The 21,129-nt window shown below is 37.7% G+C and overlaps 1 protein-coding gene and 1 pseudogene across 2 annotated transcripts; both read right to left on the bottom strand.

Moving 5' to 3' along the window:
• Nucleotides 1–361: 361 nt before the first annotated feature.
• kif5ba (kinesin family member 5B, a) lies at nt 362–13,998 on the bottom strand. Of its 2 annotated transcripts, none has more exons than XM_059501387.1 (26): nt 13,671–13,998; nt 10,885–10,972; nt 10,721–10,794; nt 10,043–10,147; nt 9,878–9,926; nt 9,657–9,712; nt 9,427–9,514; nt 9,120–9,244; nt 8,089–8,193; nt 6,885–7,030; nt 6,555–6,703; nt 6,081–6,289; nt 5,854–5,922; nt 5,544–5,750; nt 5,301–5,444; nt 4,806–4,994; nt 4,554–4,671; nt 4,391–4,446; nt 4,197–4,306; nt 3,881–3,982; nt 3,601–3,661; nt 3,424–3,495; nt 3,164–3,268; nt 2,586–2,802; nt 2,147–2,282; nt 362–1,895 (listed from the first exon to the last, which is right to left on the bottom strand). In XM_059501387.1, the coding sequence occupies exons 1-26, from the start codon at nt 13,794–13,796 to the stop codon at nt 1,892–1,894; spliced, it is 2,910 nt and encodes a 969-aa protein (XP_059357370.1). In that variant the 5' UTR covers nt 13,797–13,998; the 3' UTR covers nt 362–1,891. The 2 variants fall into 2 exon arrangements, with proteins under 2 accessions (XP_059357370.1, XP_059357371.1); XM_059501388.1 differs by having other exon boundaries at nt 4,806–4,991.
• LOC132096974 (E3 ubiquitin/ISG15 ligase TRIM25-like) lies at nt 13,815–19,892 on the bottom strand (annotated as a pseudogene).
• Between the last annotated feature and the right edge of the window lie 1,237 nt (nt 19,893–21,129).

Raw genomic sequence — 21,129 nt, 5'->3', positions numbered from 1 at the left:
GCATTATGTTTTTTTTCTATTGCATTAAATAGTTTCTACCATTAATATGTATAAGAATACCTTAAGGTATTTTGGATATCTTATGGTGTTTTTATATATATATATATATATATTATTTAATTTTTTTTTTTTTAAATAAAGGCCATCCAAATTAACTTACACTGTCAGGGACAGATACAATGAAATTGTTCACATGTATGTTGTTTTACATTTTTAATGAAGTAAAAATGGCAGATTAAAATCTGTGTGAATGGCAAAATGCATTTTTCATTGTCATTTAAGAGTGTGGCACTGTTAAGTCATGATGCAATCAAAATGACAAGTCAAAGTTAGCAAAACAAAATGGAAAAACAGAGACATGTTTCAGAATATTGTTTTAATCACACATACATGCAGTTCATCCAGAAAAAGTGTCATCAGTAATTTCATCCCCTCGCACTCTCCTTCAACCAGAATCTTCCAAAAACACCTTGTACTGTTGCCATGATCCAGCGCATTTGTCCATTGGTGGAACTCTCTGTCAACAAGTCATGGAGTTTCTATTACACAGTAATAAAAAGATTAGCTATTTTTTTTAAGTTTAATTAAATGTGTGGCATTCCCCATGAACATCAATTAATTATCCTTCATGCACTGAAATGGAAGAATTTAGGGCTAATAACACAACTGCGCTGGTCCTTATGATATCTCTTATAGGTACAAAACACCCAGAAAGCAATACAGCTGAAAATTATACAGAAGGTGGTCCTGTCCTGAAACTCACAATTCATAAGCATTTCTTTATCAATATCAGGAGTATTAAGTGTAAACAAAAATAGTCTAGTTTGAGTAATAACGACACAGATTAGGTATTATTTCCTGCAGCACAAAAAGGAGAATTCTATCTTGAATTCAAACTAAACAACAAATGTCTGCAATGTCCTCAAGGAGATACCAGTTATTAGGGTATGAAACATAAGCCCGCCCACACCATCATTCTGCTAAACTGATTGGCTGATCAGTCACAGTGGCAGAGCGGGAAAGCAATGACGCCACCTGAGGACTTCTACAGATGTCAGCTGACCACTTAGACATACAAGTTCAAATACAAAGTGATGCATTAGTGAGGATACATGATGAAAAAGTTAGAATACAGACGTTTATGACTGTTAAAATAAGAACTTGATCTGTGAAAAGCAGGACAGGACAACCTTCAGCTGTTTGGCTAAAAAAACATCAACATCAAAATCTAACCATTAGCCTTTGCAACCGCAAGTATAAATTGAAATAATTCCAGCATTAGCCTGCTGTGTAAGGCCTGGTTACTCAAGTCTACAGTCCTTTCTACGCTCCCCTTTAGAACCATTAGTTACTACAGGTAGTAAAGCCCATTTGGTTTCTGATCTGAATCTGTTCAGAGTGCTTTCACAAAGTAATATCTGAGTTTGTAGTGATACAGGAGATCCGCTGACAAGCACGCTTGGATGTCCCCAATTTAGGGCTTTTTCTTGCTGCAGTCTGGCGCTCACTTGTATGAAATCGGGCCAGAAGCGAGTTCTTTTGCACAGTTATCAGGCAGTTGCTTAATCAGAGGTTACAGGTGTGCAGAGAGCAGCTGAAGACTGATAAGAACTGATTGCACTGGCTTCTGTCAATTGTTCACTTTGCTTACATTTATTTCTTGATTTCCTTTTTATATCATGTGTTATGTGTGAGAGTGCAATATTCATAAAATTATTTGCTTTGGAGGGAAAAAAAAGATGGGGAGTGGAACTGTACAGCCATGAATGTTTCGATTCGGACGTCCTCCCATGATGTGCACTGGCAGGAGGGATTATGTTAATGGAATGACAGATCTCCATGAAGACTTCTTGCATTCTTGCAGCTTTGGTAGTGAGGGAAAAACTCATCTTCAGCTAAACAAGACGAGAAGAACTGGCAGTGAGAATACTGGATCCAATAAAGTTGTGCTTCACAAACCCAAGGATTTCATACTCCCATGTGGGGAGCCCATGATTATTATTAAGAATTGTAATTCTTAGACACTGAAGTAAATTAACAAAATTTTCCATAAACTAAGCTGTTGCACTAGAGGTGGGTCAGCAATTGTGCCATTGTGGTCTTCCTTCAAACAGAAGCCACAGATTCTTTCTTAAACTGTACAAACCTCTTCTCTTGTTTAGCTCCACCTCCTCTGATTGGAATAGGTTGGCTGTTCTGGAAGAGTACACCACCACCTCCACGCACCACGCTGGGGTGTGTAGGAGAAGCTACGGGCTGCTGTCCAGGCCTGATGGGTTTAGCTATAACCAAAAAATACAAGTAAATCATGAGAGAAAAACTTTTTCTTTTTGTTGCATTAAAGGAGTAGTTCACGTTCAGAATGAATTTACTCATTTACTCACTCCCCACTGACTTGCATAGTAGGAAAAAATACAATGGAAGTCTATGGTGCTCATCAACTGTTCAGAGCCCAACATTTTTCAAAATATCTTCTTTTGTGTTCAACAAGAGGGAGTGAGTAAATGACAGAATTTTCATTCTGAAAGTGAATTACTCCTTTATTTTTAATCAAGGTGCCTGTGCTTGTGTAAGTGTTCAGTCACCTATCTGTGCGGAGTGTCCTCTGCGGGCCATGTTTTTGGCTCTCACGGCCTCTTTGATGCGGTCCACCTCTGTCTGGTAGCGCTTGCGGTCACGGGACGCGTTCTCTTTGGCCTCTTTGAGTGCTGACTCTAGAGCCTTCACACGCTCCGCCGTCGCCCGCAGACGCTTCTCCAGTTTAGGAAGCTCACAGCGCAGGTCAGCGTTATCACGCACCAGCTAAAGACAGAAAAACACCAGTGAGTGAAAGAGAGAAATCTATTTTACAACAATCACTTTTGTTTTTTCGATTAGAAAGTATTTTGTAATTGTTTATCTTTTCATAAATTATGCATGTTGTTTTGCAGTTTTATTTCCATGAAAATACTTTGGAAATATGAACCTTAAAACATCGGTGATGCTACTAAAACATACTAAAATTGGCAATAAAGAATAAAGAGTAAGAGAAAAAATGTTAGATGCATAAGCAAAATAAAAGGAATTATTTAGGTAAAGAGTTTGTACATTTTTATTTTGAACAAGTGAAAACATTTACTAACGTGTGAATCATATTAAGAGGACTTTTTTGGTTTGGATTTACCTGTTTATGGACCTTGGTGAGTTGTTCTAGATTGTTTTCCAGGAAAGAGATCTTCTGCTTCTGAGCAGCACTGCCACCAGTTTCATCAGAGTCCATCTCTGCACTCTACACACAGACAAAAAAACAAAATCCTTCTATTAAATACCCACTTAGTTGACTACTTGGAAATAAACTCTGTATATGGATTTACACTTTGTCAAAACAGACAAAGAAAAGAGGAATAAAGAATAAAGGAAGACACGCGACAGATTAACTCCTACCTTTTTCACACGAGTGGCCAGATCCTGAACAAATAGTTTCCTGAGGTTGTGCAGAGTCTGCAGCTCTTTGGCCTTAAATAGGTGAAAAATAACGTTATTTGAATATACACACTACATGATGTGAATAAAACTCATCTTTAGTCGCTCTCTAGTGCTGACATGAAGAACTGCACTCACCACAGTCTCCTCCAAGCCTTTCAGATCCTGTCTGGCCTGTTCTCTGCGGTCCTGCATCATACTGTAATGTGCAAGTAAAACAGCTCATCACTAGAGACATCTGTAATTTATTATAAATTTAATATGCAGCTGTGTATTTACGCCTAATACAAAATTGCTCTGCTTTTTGATTTATTACCGAAACCTGGGAAATGTAGGTTTCATAGAGATTCATAAACAGTTCTAGCAATTTGACTGCTACAATAATGGAGTTGAATAGAACTGACTGTACATTACATACGTGAGCTCGTGTAGTTTGCGGCTCTTCTCCTGGTCGGTGGATTTGAGTTTTTCATGTTCTACCCTCAAACGCTCCTGCTCCAGCAAGATCTTCTGATTCAGACTAGAGAGAGGAGAGAATTTATTAGCTATTGGTGCATTATTATTAATACTGCTGTGAATCACGAGCTGCTTGTCTGAAGTTTAACTTTGATATGATGTTATAGATGAGTTATGACTGTGTTGTACTTCTGGAAATCAGTCAGTACATTTACACACACTTCACCAGTTCAGTTTCTGACTGAAATTGCTTTGTCAATTGAAATGCTGTATCATACTCTTGTAGATCTGTAATGAGTTTCTCTTTGGTTTCCAGTTCGTCTCTCAGGCTGCTGATCTGTTTCTGATGCGCCTCTCTGTGACTCTGGATCTGCTTCTCAACCGCCTCCTAAACACACAAATATACACTCGTATTAAAAAAACAAGCCCATTTGTATGTGTGTGTGTGTGTGTGTGTATACACATTTCTTACCTTGACCTCATTGGCACTCTGAATCTCACTCTCTTTCTCCATTGCAGTGACCTTCTCTGTTGTCACAAACACAAACAAAACGTTGGAAGCAGAAACTACTGTATTATTTTGAAATAGCATATGCACATGCATAATCTGTTTTTGAATATGATCCTGTGTGTACCCTGTGCACTGATTTTGACCAGCTCTTCATTGAGAGAGTCCACATCCTCCTCAAGCTGTCTCTTCTTGTGCTCTACATTCTGCAGATACTCCGTCAGAGACTTAATTTTTGCCTCATGCTGCAAAACAAACATTAATTTGTTTATATCAAATATGTATTTATTCCTATCGTTATGGTTCAGTAGATTAGTGCAAGGTTTGCCATGTAAGAAATAACTTGAGAACTTAAGGAGGCAAGAGTGTAAGACCGTACCTGGGAGATGCGTAAATGGCATGCTGCAAGCTCCTTCTCAGTTTCATCCATCGTTTTGTTGCTCTCAGACTGAGTGTTTTCCAGCTGCTTGCAACGTTTGACCATTGATTTGACTTCTGACTTCATCTTACTGATGTAGAGTCTGGCTACAGTGAACTCTTCATCTATAAGACCACTGCCCTCATGCTGCTGCGGAGAGAGAGATTCCCCAGTATCGCTCAGTTTGAACTCTTTATTGTGCCATCATCACACTTATCATCCACCAATCAACTAGTTATGGTTATTAAAGCTACTAAATAATAACCAATAAAAGGTGAAGTGTATAATAATTGATTAAAATCTGTCAATACATTTATATAAACACTTTATAGATACAGATACTTCGTTTAATAACTACAATAAGCCATTCATAGGCTGGTGATTCTAGTTCGGCGGAACATACACACTTCACCTTTTCCAGCTATACCTTAAAAAACCTATATGTATGTCACTCACCTTGATGTCATTGTTGCCCACTGCAATTCCAATCTCAGTCAGATCTTTGAGCAGTGATGACATCATCTCAGTTACCCTCTTCTTCTGGTGATTGGCCATTTCTTTCAGTTTCTGCAGCTCTGAGTCTATAGACGCCAGAATACTCTGGAACAGAGAATGTTTTAAAGTCAAGTTTAGCGTCATTCTTGTCATAGCAGAGTGTAGGTAAAAGACTGATGTATAATTAGCCATTCTGGCACTTACAGATTTCTGACCAAGTTCTTCGCTGAGGGCTTCGAACTCCTTGGTTTTGTCCTCCACCTCCTGACTTTTCTGGTCGTAGTTGACAGCGAGCTCCTCCAGGGCCTGCAGCACCTCCTTCACCTCCTCTTTAGATGCATCGTTCTCCAGCTGTAAACGAGTCAACTCTGACTGCAGGTTATCATGGTCTCTTCTTGACGAGGCCAGCAACTGCAAAACATATGCAAAAACATACACAAGCATGAATATACAAAGTGTACTTGTTAATACTCTTTTACGGCAATTTCACATGTGCACATCAGAGTTCACAAACCTCTTCCTGGTCCAACATCTGCTGCTTGAGCTTCTCCACCAGCTGAGACTGCTGATTAATCTCTTCATCCTGGAGAGAGAAGAGGAGCAAAACACAAAAATCAAGCTCTCATTCAAGTGCAATCATTCTCTTTAGGAAAGTCATCATGCTTTTATTCTTCTAACCGTGACTGTAGCAACTAGGGTATTTTGTAGATTCATATATATTAAAAGAAACTGTGAGTGTACCTTGTCATCAAGCTGCTTGTACAGTTTGGCGAGTTCAACCTCACATTTTTCCTTCTCAACATCGGTGAGTCGGACTCCTAGCATCCCTGGCATGGGCGGCATGCTTGGTGTGGATGCAAATTTATCATTATTAATGGTGTTATCCAGCGCCAACACTTCAGCATTAATCTTCTCCTTATCAAATTGCTCCTCTGCAGGTACGCTTTCACCTGCAAAACACAAACAGAGAACTCTACATGTAGTTTCAAAAAAGTTCAAAAGTTTAAACCTAAATAAAATATTTGAGGACTTTAAAAAAAGTTAAAGGAATGTACAATGAATCTTATCAAACACTTAAGATACAAAAATGCAAAACAGAAGCATTTTACAAGTGGTTTCAGGCAGCACTGCAAAGTTTTGAATGCATTAAGAACAAAACTAACACAAATGTAAAAATATAATAATATACATAATAATCAAAAATAGGGATCTGACCATTTCTCCAGCGGTTGAGTTCGTTCTCCAGCCATGTGATGGTGTTTCGAAGGCTCTTGTTTCGTTCCTTCTCTCTCTCATATTTCTTCTTCCATTGCTCTGCTGTCAGCTCTACATTCAAAATCACTGTGTTCTTAATCGTCTTGGCTCTGCAAACATAATCCCAATCACAGCTGTAAACTGGTGTCTTTCTCTTCACACAATCTTTGCATAAATATATAGTTGTAATTATTCTTGCATAAATTTATTACAAACAAGTGAGAGCAGTGACACCTTTATTATGAATGATGAGAACAGACAAAGTGACAAAGCATGAATGTTTCTGCTCACCTCTGTCCGAACATAAGGGTTGATTTGGTCTCGGCCTCGTTATATGAGGAAGGAGAGCAGCAGATGACTATGGTGGTCCTGCAGTTTCCACCCAGAGAATCCTGCAAGATCCTTGTCATTTTACTGTCTCTGTATGGAATGTAGGTCTGAGAAAGAAATTAGATCGAACATGAATAAAACATTTAAATATATCATGAAGTTAATTGATGAAGTAAATGTTAATAAAGTTCAATGACCACAACTGAGGGAAATAAAATAATTAAGTTGTTCAAAGGTGTTTCGAGAAGCCCTTGTGCCAAACTGTTCTGCAGACAAGGAGAACACAAGGACTGTTGTGTCCTAGCATGGTAGTTTGCTGCCTATCATGTGAAAAACTGAAACTATGTTTCTGGGTTGGTCTCAGTATAATTTTTATAAAGTATTTTACTTGTACTTTAATTCCTACTTGTGTTTTTTAACATGTTAAACTCATAGCCATTTAAAAGAATCTTTTACCCAAACAATGAAAACTACAGGATGCACAATACTGGCCAAATCTCACATTGTGTATGAAAGTACAGGAATTTTCACCAGATTACTTAAAGATGCCACTATAAAAAACAAAAAAAAATTCAGAACTCAAAACTTTCTCGTTAGTCTAAAAACTGCTTATATTGAAGCCAGTCTGCCAAAACGACAGCTTGTGGAATGTGCCACTCTATGATAGCACTATTGTGGCTAAACACTGCCTGCGCAGAAGATCAACGCCTGCTTCTACATCACTGCCTGTTCAGCCCCGCCTACCAATTTCTGCATGTAGAGTAATTAACGAGAGGGGCGAATGCAGATCTACGAAGAAATCAAATGATAAATATCCTTCAAGACAACAAGATGCTGTTCAGTTCCAAGTTGTCTTTTCATTGCCTTCCTTCTGATCCCGACGTTAGGAAAGAGTGGATGAACATAATTTTTAATGAAGTTCCAGACCACGTCAAAGAACTTGGTTCTTTTTCCACTTCATTTTAACACGGATTCGTTTACAAACTAGGAACAAGTCGACGCAGGATTTTCAGAAAGACTGAAACTAAAAGACAATGCTGTGATGCTGTGTCGAATATAATATACACGCTTGCCTCACAGCTCGAGGACCTAAACACTACAAAACAAAGTGAACAGAATGGAGTGTACAGATACATATGTGCCTGTGTGTGTGTGAGAGACTCACCGAGCTCTCGGCTAAGGCTGATATCACGTTGCCCAGAGATGACAGAGACTTGTTGATGTTTTTGGCTTCATCCAGCACAGCGCCTTCAGCTCCTGTTTTACTGACCTGTGAGAGAACACAAGAGTTTACACACTCAACTCATGTTTTACTGCGCTACACGATAGGGGTTGCACTGACTAATTGACTTTTATGTCCTGCCAATGTGTTTTAAGCTTGATGTCGACTAGTCGCTGGTCCTATAAAGGGCGCAACAGAATAAAAAATATTTCAAGGCATGTGTCTTATCCACTGCGCCAACACCACCCCACAGATTCATTCAATAGCACAGAAATGATTTCTGAATAATATAGCTTAGAAACTGAAAGGTTCTAGCACATGTTTCTAATCTAAATCCCACAACTACACTATTAGTAGAGAGATGCTGCCAAGTAGAATGAATACACGGAAGTGGAAAAAAGAAGTGCTGGTACTAGTGGAAGTGGACGTCACTATTCTCTCCACAATCTCTGATGAAATCGGCTGCATTTTCTCTGCATTAGTGCTGTTTTGAACTTATTTTTGGAATTTACTTACTGGATCCTTGGCCTTTCCAGGAGTTTACCAGTTTAAAAATGATGTGATCACAAAAACCTGCTTTTCATTTTTAAGGTATCGTTTTAATTATAATGTACTGATTCAAATGAGTAAATCAATAACTATTTATTATTCTACTTCTCTGTGTGCCCCCCCCTGAAATTCTCTCGTGAACGAGCAGAAATCTGTGAGAAATATAAATATAAAAGAATTGCTAAAACTGAACTGTTATAGGAGCAATAGTTATGTGGGCAGCACTGTGTCATATGCCATAGCATAGATGTGCATAAACTGTTTGAGTCTCAGCCTAATGTTTAGGCTTATTTGTTCATTAATGACATGATCAGCAACTAGTCGACTTTGAATTTCAAACACATAAATGTTGACTTGAAAAAAATCTGAAGTCGTTCAACCCCTACTACAAGACAAAAGTCTTTCACACACACACACACACACACCTTCTCACTGCCTGCCAAGTCGACTAGGTAGAGTTTCCCGCTGAGCTTCTGTTCTGTCTGTGTGTTCTCCTGCTTCACATTGATCAGGAAGATACTGTGACTCCTGGAGCTGTGTTCATTCATGTCTGAGACACACACAGAGACATTATTACAACTAAGCCCACATAGCATTGTTTACAAGCATTAGCTCAATGAAGGAACAAGATGTTACAGTTTCCTGGTAAGATCTGTTTTAATCTGTTTATGGAAAGATACTAGTATTTTATTCTATTTATTGAAAAGATTTATTCTCTGTGTGCATTCATACTTGTCACAGCTACGTGTCTGTTAGATTTGCCCTCGTCAATAGTGTCCATCACCTCCTCTGGACTGGAAACAAATCGCTCAGTGCAGCCCTAAAAGCAGAAGGACACACGATTATACTAAACAACTTACATTCTTTAAAGAACAACGGTAATTACCACTTTGTGCAAGGATTTTAATGGGGCACTGGTAACTTTGGTGACAGTGATAGGACATCAGGTTTCATAAACTCACCTTGACATAAGGAACCCTGTTTTTGTCTTCATGTACAGATAAATTAGTCTTTGAAACTAAAAGACAACAAGAGAGAGCGATAGAAAGAAACATTATGTCACAACAAAAGCAGCATTATAATTGTTGTTCTACTGATTTTTAGATGATCTGAACATCATTAGAAGTGCTTTTAAGATGAAGTGCCTAGCAGACGTAAGGCTTAAAACAGCCACCACACTCACCATCCAACAGGTCCCGAATCTTATCCATATAAATCTCAAAATATGACACCTGACAATAAGTAAAAACACAATCAAATAAACAGATATGAATATGAAGCAATATGTCAAGCTTTTAAAGAATAAGAAGAAATGCTGATAAAATAGTGTGCAAAGGCAAAGACTTACTTTAATGTGGAACTCCAGGTTTTCATCCATAGAGTAAATGTAGTTAAAGATGTCTTGCACAATTCTGGGAATGATTCCCATTCCATCAGTGTCATGGAGATTTCCCTAAAGAACAAACACAATTCCTCATTCATAAAAGTAGAATAAACATTGTGTAAAGACACCTGTTTTCTTCATTAGATGGTTCACACTATGGCTTAAGAGCTTGGTCAGTAAAATGTATTATGATTCTGAAAAAGTCTTATGCTCACCAAGTCTGCATTCATTTGATCAAAAATACAGTTAAAAGGATTCTGGATGAATATTTTAGGATTCTTTGATGAATAGGAAATTTAAAGAATAGCATTTATTTTCCTTCTTTTGTAATATTATATAATGTCTTTACAGTCACTTTTGTCGCTTTAATGTTTCCTTCCTTGCTAAATAAATATATCAATTAAAAAACAAATCTGACCCCAAACATTTGTATACTGAACACCTTAAGCCTCAACCTGCTATACACTTTAAAAAACGACCCTAAAAATGAAAGTATATATGACACATGAACCTAATAGATCTTCCACACATAAGGCATGGGGAAAATATTCATATTTACATGTGATTATTTAATAGTGTTTTGCATAGAAATTATGACTTTTTATTTTCACCAGAGATATGTCAGCTGTATTTCTCCCTCACCTCCATTGTGTGCGTTTTGCCAGAGGATGTCTGACCATAGGCGAAAATGGTTCCATTATAGCCACCAAGTACATCTGTGAGAACAGGATCATGCTTAAAACTTATTCCATGTTCTGCTTTTTGCTTTGATTCAGAGGTCTATCAAGTGACCTTTTTGCTTTTACCTTTGACGATTTGTTGAGCGCAGGCTGTGTACACTTGCTCCTGAGACGTATTGGACTGGAAAACTCTGTCAAACACATACGGCCTACCCTGTGGAGAAAAGAAAGCCCATTCAGGACAAGTTCCATTAAATCAGTGAACTAAGGTTTTCAAGAGCTACTGTGACAAAACATGCAACAGCCTGAATTGTTACAAGGTAAACAGCTTGGATTGATTTATCAGCTGACTACGGTAGATGTGAAAGAATGAAGATTTGTGCAAGTAATTTGTACAATTAATTAAAAACCGCAGCATGAACGTAAAATAACATATACTGCTGTCTCAAAGGAACATGGTGGTTATACCACCATAATTACAAAGAAATGATAAAATCATTCATTTACTGGCTCCAAGTTGTATTGCATAACAATATTGAATACTACTAATAAAAATAAAATCTATATTACTTTCAATATATTAAAATAACTTACTATTACTAAAATGTAGTATTTAGGTATGCTGGGATTAAAACTTGAATGAGCAAAAAAAAAAATTAAATAAAAAAAATTACAAAGTATGTCATTCTACCCCAGTGTGTATTTGATAAAATTTATTCATTTAGCAGAAATGTTTATCCAAAGCAACTTGCAAATGATGCAACATGAAAAATACAACAAGTGATTTATCTTAAGTCTGTTTACATGCAATTTTATTGCATGTTACTGGGGTGTTAGGACCCACACAGACTACAGCGTGAGAATCCCCTGCTGGCCTCACTAACACCTCTTCCAACAGCAACCTAGTTTTTCCCAGGAGGTCTCCCATCCAGGTACTGACCAGTCTCAGCCCTGCTTAGCTTCAGTGGGCAACCAGTCCTGGGCTGCAGGGTGATATGGCTGTGGCAAAAATATTTTCATATTTGTTTTATGAACTGAAAAAGATGGTCAATATCAGTAAAACAGATTGCCAGTTTCAATCTACAATGCTCACCATAAAATGCCTTTACTCTTATGCTAGGGCTGGACACAATACTGATACAGAAGCAAGGCCAGACTCTTGTGAGAAGAGAACATTTTCCCAGAGTTCTAATCGAGACTCTCTCTTAGACACACAGAGGCCCAGGGGCTGCACAGGGTGGAGCGCTCTATTTCCAAAGCATTATCTCACCTTCCTTCTAGTGCTAACACACTCTTTTCAAATGACTGTGGATAATCTTGAAGGAGTCTCTCTCCAATTCCTGAGCATTCTCTCACGTTATCTTCATACACACAAGAGGACTATTAAGAGAGCGACCACTGAACAAAAACAAACATAGCCATCTTTCAGGACCGTACCCAGGACAGGAATACCCGACCCTTAAAAAGATCATAAAAGATTTGTGAAACTGAAGGGGATGTACAAGAAAAACCTTTTTTATTTTTTACATGAAAAGGGATGGTAGTCACCTGTATGATTCATCTTACTAAATGGCATGTTTGCTTTCAAATGTCATTCATCATACCATAGTTTAGTCAGCCATGAAAAAAAAAACCTTCAGAGCTTATGGCATATGACTGTCATGTTTGAACTGGGTTTAAAGATAACAAAAGCACAGTGAGAATGATTGATCAATTCCTCACACACAAGTGTTCCTGTCGTTCAGTGGTAGAGCATTGTGTTAACAGCGCAAAAGGTTGTGGGTTCAATTCCCAGGGAACACACATACTGTTTAAAAAAAAAAAAAGTAGCCAGAATGCACTGTAAGTCGCTTTGAATAAAAGAGTCTGCTAAATGCATAAATGTAAATACATGTAGATGCCAATGCAACACTAATATTTCTGCACATATATAGGATGTTACATTCAGGTCTTTGGATCATTAGATGCCTAGTTTTATATGTTAATAGGTATGTGCTAGAAAAAGAGGTTTAACCAAGCTTTTGTTTTCAAATTATCCAATAAGCAACCTGATGTCCAATTTCACCTGTCAATCACACACATATACGTAAATGTGACTGCTGATGTTATAAAGAGCAGGAGTTTTCAAACTAGTGTCCAATAAACTTTCATGTTTCTGTAAGGGTTTATATAAAATAAAAATATTGTATTGGCATTTCGATTATTTGCCTAGGTTTATTACAGTAACAACATAAAATTTAGTTAATTTATCAAATTACATTGTCTTGTCACAAAACTTTTCACACATTTTCACACACATACATCATAAATTGGTATTTATGAATGGCAATATGTAGCTTCATTATTGCCTAATATTGCTAAATATTAATAAAAGAGATTGGGACATATTTGGTGGATTTTGATATCGAAACGTTTGATTTTCACTCAGTATTTACAAACGCACACAAATATGGACATTTACCAGCTCATTTAACATATATCTACACCCAAACTGACAATTGTATTGTATTGTACTGTATTGCATGTATAAAATAATAATATAAAACTATAAGGTGCAACCACTACTTATCATAAACTGAATAAATAAAAATAAAATACGTTTTCGCTGTCCTAAAAGTGTAAAACTGTGTTTCCGCATTGACTGTGCAGGGCTGGCTAACACGGTTAGCATGAAGCTCATGAGAAAACGACACTGAAATGAATTTAAATTAACATTTATGTCCGAATGAAACGGTCGGTTTCGAGAAACACCGGACCTGATGCAGAGGCTGGTGTCGGTGTCAAATATTCAGATGAACAGCTCGTGACAAATTCTAGTTCAGGTGGACTGCGGTCATTAGCATTAGCCGCTCGCGCGAAACCAACCGAAAAATAAAGGATACGAAATAACTCGGTCCAAACATATCACTCACCCCGATCACGACGCTGTCCTCTCCCTGAAATCTGGCGATGTATTTGTCCCCCCTCGTCACCTCCGAGCTATTCAATGGCCTGAAACGGCACATGACTTTAATGGTGCACTCCGCCGGGTCCGCCATCTTCCCCCGGTTACCGAATCACGAGAATACCGGCCAAAACACACGCACACATACGGATACAGACACGGTTGGAGGAGTGGGGACACCGCCTCGCTCCAAAACCCCGGCCTGTGTTGTTGTTTCCCGGCCCGTGTGTGACAACACAGAAAGAGCCGCGTTGGAGGATCAGCCGGCCTCCGGTTCGGTGACGTCACTTCGCACTCGTCACCGTCACGGAGATTAACAGAAAATAAAGAGGACAAAATAATAGATTATATGGTAAACTAAAAAATTGTCTAATAACTTAAAATTACTCCCAAACTGAAATTAAAATTCCACAACAATTAAAGGTGACATTAAATTATATTAAAATTATTTTTTTTATTAAAGTGACGTGATATCTTATTGGTAAGCATCTAGTTTTATGCTTTTTTTGTTTCATCTCTGTGATTATCTTAATGTATTTACAATAAAATCTGATTCAATATTGTATAAGTGTAATTGTTTCATTATTTTTATTATTTTCATTTTTTCATTCGACTTTTATTATACTTTTTACCACCTGTCTTTAGCCATTTGCAACTTCTCTTCAGTAAAATAAAAAAAAAAGAAGCTATTTCTATGTTTACTGAAGTTGATCACACTTCCATCGGTTTTCATTCACAATGATTCATAAGCAGAATGAACAACTGCACTGTTGTAAATTAATAAATGTGATGTCATATTCAGATTCCAAAGGCCTAAATAAATGACATAGTTGCCTTTTGTTCTCTCATATTTTTATTTACAGTGCACATTAGTGACAGTATCAATTATAATGTGTCATTGGTTACAACAAATATAATTCATCGTTAAATTCCAAACATTATTAGCTTAATGTGATAATGTTTTTACTTATATTTTTATTGATAATATCACATACTGCACCATTATATATAATATGTGACTTTGTATTATCTATTTTGTAATATCACACAGTTTTGCTGATCCAGTCTAAACCCAGGATAGAGAGGCTGAATGAATGTGGTGTGGACTCTGTGAATGAGGGTCATTGTGTCAGATATATATATATGTATATATATATATATATATTTTTTTTTTTTTTAACTCATATGCTTTTAATGTGAATACAGCAAAACTGTGTGACAAATGTCGCTGTCTAAAACACACAACTGGGGTATAAGTCTGCTGTGGAGGAGACTTTAATTAAAATCTGGCCCATATAACAAAGAAACCAGACCTTGAAATAATATCAAACATGAAAAGTCGTGTACTGACGACTCTGTAAATGTAATTTTACAGATTATTGTAATAAATAAATAAAAGCCCTTTTCTCAGTGCATAAAGTCCAGAAGTTTTCTGCCATTTTAGTAACAATTTGAATGAAAATTTCCTTTACAATTAATCCTACTGTTACAGACCTGTTATATACTATAAATCTGGCAGTCTGTGAAAACTCGTCTAAAGGATTTGCCAGTCCTGGAGTCTTAAACTTGGCTGCAAGTTGCTCTACTTTACGACTTCCCTCCGAATAGTAGCAGTCCATACCATTACACTGGTGAAGGTGATCATGAGTTTGAGCTCAGTGTTTTTGCTGATGATGTGGTTGGCACATACTTTCAACACCTCATCTTGTTGCATTTGCAGACGGTCTTCCTCACTGGATGGAAAAGGATCTTGATGTCTCCTACAACACGTTCTTTCCACTGTTCATTTTCACAGTCCCAGCGGTAAAGTTCGGTCATTTCTTTGAATAGGATTTCTTCATCCTCCTCACCAGACTTCACCTCCACCTCTGGCAAGGAAACAATTGGCTTAAACTGGATACCATCAAGGGTTGTTTCATCACTTCTGCTCTCTACTCCTCCATTGTATATTTCCTTTCCTTCATTTTGTGTTGCTGTACTTCCAAAGTCCTGTGAAGTGATGTATTGATCTACTATTAGTCCATTTATTTAGATTAAAACAATAAAACACATAGCAATCATGAATCTTATTGGTGCTATAGGATGTGAATGAGGATTCTTGTATGTTCATTATTATCTATCATATTTCAACCATGATTAGAGTCATCTGATAAAAAAAAAAAAAAAAAAAAAAAAAAAAATATATATATATATATATATATATATAATATTCTCATCATTATATCATGTTACATCAATAACGATCCACACTCATTTCTCACTCCTATCATAGATGCTCTTATATTACACCGATATATCCACCCAACCACTCCCAACCTCCCAGTAATAGCATCCACACACACTCTCTACACAGTACCTGCTCCCAAAATTCAAATTTATTTAAATGATCTGGCTAAAGCTGGTCAGTGTTTTTACTCACTCTGCTCCCTTTAACCAAAAATTTATTTTTATTTTCTGTATTTTTATCCAAAGTGAACTGATGGAAATCTCAAGAAAAGGAACACATAATCTGCATCAGGAAATATGAATTTAAATATCAAATAAAACAGAAGGTGTATTTTTTAAACTATGTTATTGTGTGTCTGAACATGTGTTTGCATAGTGACTTACTTGGTTGACACTCCTCTCTGGTCTTGGGCTCAAGAGGGGGAAAGTTCTCAGTGTATGTTACTACAAATACAAATATATTATGTACAGTCGTGGCCAAAAGTTTTGAGAATTACATAAATATTGGAAATTGGAAAAGTTGCTGCTTAAATTTTTATAATAGCAATTTGCATATACTCCAGAATGTTATGAAGAGTGATCAGATGAATTGCATAGTCCTTCTTTGCCATGAAAATTAACTTAATCCCAAAAAGACCTTTCCACTGCATTTCATTGCTGTCATTAAAAGGCCTGTTGAGATCATTTCAGTAATCGTCTTGTTAACTCAGGTGAGAATGTTGATGAGCACAAGGCTGGAGATCATTATGTCAGGCTGATTGGGTTAGAATGGCAGACTTGACATGTTAAAAGGAGGGTGATGCTTGAAATCATTGTTATTCCATTGTTAACCATGACCTGCAAAGAAACGCGTGCAGCCATCATTGCGTTGCATAAAAATTGCTTCACAGGCAAGGATATTGTGGCTACTAAGATTGCACCTAAATCAACAATTTATAGGATCATCAAGAATTTTAAGGACAGAGGTTCAATTCTTCTAAAGAAGGCTTCAGGGCGTCCAAGAAAGTCCAGCAAGCGCCAGGATCGTCTCCTAAAGAGGATTCAGCTGCGGGATCGGAGTGCCACCAGTGCAGAGCTTGCTCAAGAATGGCAGCAGGCAGGTGTGAACGCATCTGCACGCACAGTGAGGCCAAGACTTTTGGAAGATGGCCTGGTGTCAAGAAGGGCAGCAAAAAATCCACTTCTCTCCTAAAAAAACATCAGGGACAGATTGATTTTCTGCAGAAAGTATAGTGAATGGACTGCTGAGGACTGGGGCAAAGTCGTATTCTCCGATGAAGCCCCTTTGCGATTGTTTGGGGCATCTGGAAAAAGGCTTGTCCGGAGAAGAAAAGGTGAGCGCTACCATCAGTCCTGTGTCATGCCAACAGTAAAGCATCCTGACACCATTCATGTGTGGGGTTGCTTCATATCCAAGGGAGTGGGCTCACTCACAATTCTGCCCAAAAACACAGCCATGAATAAAGAATGGTACCAAGACACCCTCCAACAGCAACTTCTTCCAACAATCCAACAACAGTTTGGTAAAGAACAATGCATTTTCCAGCACGATGGAGCACCGTGCCATAAGGCAAAAGTGATAACTAAGTGGCTCGGGGACCAGAATGTTGAAATTTTGGGTCCATGGCCTGGAAACTCTCCAGATCTTAATCCCATTGAGAACTTGTGGTCAATCCTCAAGAGGCGGGTGTACAAACAAAAACCCACTAATTCTGACAAACTCCAAGAAGTGATTATGAAAGAATGGGTTGCTATCAGTCAGGATTTGGCCCAGAAGTTGATTGAGAGCATGCCCAGTTGAATTGCAGAGGTCCTGAAAAAGAAGGGCTAACACTGCAAATACTGACTCTTTGCATAAATGTCATGTAATTGTCGATAAAAGCCTTTGAAACATTTTACATTTACATTTATTCATTTAGCTGACGCTTTTATCCAAAGCGACTTACAATTGCTATATATGTCAGAGGTCGCACGCCTCTGGAGCAACTAGGGGTTAAGTGTCTTGCTCAGGGACACACTGGCGGTTCACAGTGGATTCGAACCCGGGTCTCCCACACCACAGGCATGCGTCTTATCCACTGCGCTAACACCACCCCTATGAAACGTATGAAGTGCTTGTAATTATATTTCAGTACATGACAGAAACAACTGAAACAAAGACCTAAATGCAGTTTAGCAGCAAACTTTTTGAAAACTAATATTTATGTAATTCTCAAAACTTTTGGCCACGACTGTATATCTTTTTTTTCTTTTTTGTAATCTTTGCAAATGATACGTCACTTAATTCTGAAAGTACAATAATAATTGAGTACTTACATTTACCAGATATAATTTTTATCCCCTCTGTGCAGAAATGCTCCAGTTTCTCTTTTAGATGAGAGACAGATTTACCAGCATCATCAAAAGAGAGACGAGAGCTGACAGTGATGCTGGGTGAGTCTGTAGATCCAAGAGGAACGAGAGAGACTAGAAACTCTACCCAGACACAAAGACACATCTCACAAACAGATCTTCTTCAGCAGACAGCAGTTGTTCTTCTGCTCAAAACTCACCTTTTGAGACTCCATAGCCTTTCTCAGCTCTTCAAGCTGCCTCTGTCTCTCCTGGATTTTGTGGCAGAATTTTCTTCGATTTTCCTTCAACTGTCTCTGTTGGGAAACTGCATTGTTTAGTATTTTTTGTTTGATAACCAATAAGTTTTGACTTATATTCAAATATACTATTGACACTAGTATTTAGAAAACACATGGCACAGCCAGATAAACCATTTATACTTTAAACAAATTATGACAATATGTTTAAAACATTTTCAGATTTACATTTGATATTTGCATTGGAATCCTTTACATCAGTTCATACCTGTTTCTTAGCCCTCTCTGCTGCAGCTGATACAGTCTTATGGGTTATGTGCTCATGCATCACACACAAATAGCATATACAGTGCTGATCAGAGAGACAGTAGATCTCCAGCAGTTTCTCATGTTGAGTGCAGATCATCTTCTGCAGTCATCCAGTGGCATCCATTAGATTGTGTCTCTTACCTCTTGGCATGCTTGGCATGCTTGGCAAGTTTATTTATATAGCACATTTCGTAATGGTAATTCAAAGTGCTTTACATAAAAAGAAACAAAACAAGAATAAAATAAGCAATTTTAAAACTTTTAAAATTATTTAAAAATGTACTTATTTAAAATGAATTTAAAACGGTTAGAAAATGATTTTACATCAAATTAAATAAAAAAACAGTGAAAATATAGTGCAATCAGTTCGGACATTGCACAGTGCTCATTCAATAAATGCACAGCTAAACAGATGAGTTTTAAGTCTAGATTTAAATGTGACTAGTGTTTTAGCACATCTGATCTCTTCTGGAAGCTGATTCCAACTGTGGGCGGCATAGTAACTAAAGGAGGACTCCCCTTGTTTTGTGTGAACCCTTGGTATTTCTAACTGACTCGATCCTAATGATCTGAGTGGTCTGTTAGGCTTATATTCAGTGAGCATATCTGAAATATTGAGCATATCTGAAATATATATATATATGAATAAAGTCTCATGTTGTTCAAGATGATTTTGACAGTAAGAGTTCAGAAACACCAGACAGGACTTGATGGCTTTATATTTATCTCCCGTCACACTCCACATCTCCAGATTCAGCACAACACGGAGCAGGATGAGCAGCTTGTAGTTTTGTGTACTTGAGCTTCTCCAGCACTTCAGCCAGCATAGTGTTTTCACCTAAAACAGGTCTTGGAGTGAAGGTCTGTCTGCACTGAGGACAGCTGTAGACTCTCTTCCTATCATCCAGATTCCAGCAGCATGTAATACAGCTTCTACAGTAACTGTGTCCACAGGGAATGACCACTGGGTCCTGAATTAGGTCCAGACAGATTGAACAGCTGAACTGATCCTGAGCCAAGGAAATACTATAGATTTTGCCTTTATTCTGTATAGACGAATACATACGGCAGCTCAACAACAGCTTATTCTTAGGAACAGCAACAGCAAAATAAAAGGAGGAAAAACCACCTAGTCAGGCTCTTACAGACTGACTAGGAAGCAGGGATAAGTTTCACTTCCATTGAAATTAAGGCAGGAGTGAGTAAAAGAGAGAGAACAAACAAATATACCTGGCTGCCACCTGCAGAACTGGTTGCTCCACCCCTCATTATTACATTTTATGTTGGACCTTTTAATTGTCTGGTTTGATTTTGTTTTCATGGACTTTAGTTTGTATTTATTGTTATGGGTTTTTCACTAATTTGTCCACTCCTGTTTCTTTTAATAAACTTTTTATGTTTTGAACTATTTTTGTAATTTCTTCCCTTTATCATTTGGTTCGACATCACATTAATATTCTGGGCATATGAATATGACTTTTAGTGGAAGTATATGTAATTCACATATTTCTGTAATTTGCAGTGAAGCAGTTAGAAAAATAAATTGTACTGGTAATTTTTTGCCTGGTCTATATTTAGTAATTTTACTGGCATTTTGACTAACCCTAAAACTCAACACAATGAAGTGCAAAAATTCCAAATTCTTTCATTTTAATTCAGGACATTGTAACCGCTCCCAAGCCTGGAGGCAAGTGCCTTACCAGGCCTGAGATAGGAGGAAAGTGGTCATCCCACCAAGATGACCAGAACTGGGTGACCAGGGAAACTAGACAAGAAACCGTTGGAACTGTTGGATGGACAACACCCAACTGCCATCCAAAATACTCTGGCGATGATGGCCATCAACGTGGAAAGTGCGCTGGGACCTGGTTGAAGCAAGTTGATGACAACCTCAAGAATCATCATCACACTTGTGAAAGCCAAGACCCATATCCACTGATCGTTCAGCATCGAGACAAGAACAAAATGATGAAATCAAATGAATAACCATTACAACTAACAAGGAGCAGGAAACAAGTGCAAAACAGAGTCCATGTGGTGTGACAAGTACACTCTGCACTGCTACATTTTTTTAATACACTACTTCTTTACAGTGTATAATTTTTATGTGTCTGCTGTCTTAAATTTGTATAGTGTGTCAACACTGTGTGTTTGTTTGCACTCCATGTCCATGTATTTCCACCACACAGCTGGACTTTCATGTTCCTCAGCACAAAGTTTAAAATATGGATGGATGAACAACACATCATTATGCTTCTCATGTTTAAATTGGTTTTATTTACATATAAATAAACAATAATA

Source organism: Carassius carassius, chromosome 20 (genome assembly GCF_963082965.1).
Source record: "Carassius carassius chromosome 20, fCarCar2.1, whole genome shotgun sequence".
In the NCBI taxonomy this organism is placed as follows: Eukaryota; Metazoa; Chordata; class Actinopteri; order Cypriniformes; family Cyprinidae; genus Carassius; species Carassius carassius.
The sequence above is the reverse complement of the archived record's forward strand: the minus strand, read 5'-3'. Positions and strand labels throughout refer to the sequence as shown.

Coding starts and splice junctions, on each gene's coding strand:
- kif5ba (XM_059501387.1), bottom strand. CDS start 13,796: ATGGCGGACCCGGCGGAGTGCACCATTAAAGTCATGTGCCGTTTCAGG. Junction 9,713..9,877: donor GATTCGGGACCTGTTGGATG/GTGAGTGTGGTG, acceptor GTTGTCTTTTAG/TTTCAAAGACTAATTTATCT. Junction 6,704..6,884: donor ACCCTTATGTTCGGACAGAG/GTGAGCAGAAAC, acceptor TTATGTTTGCAG/AGCCAAGACGATTAAGAACA.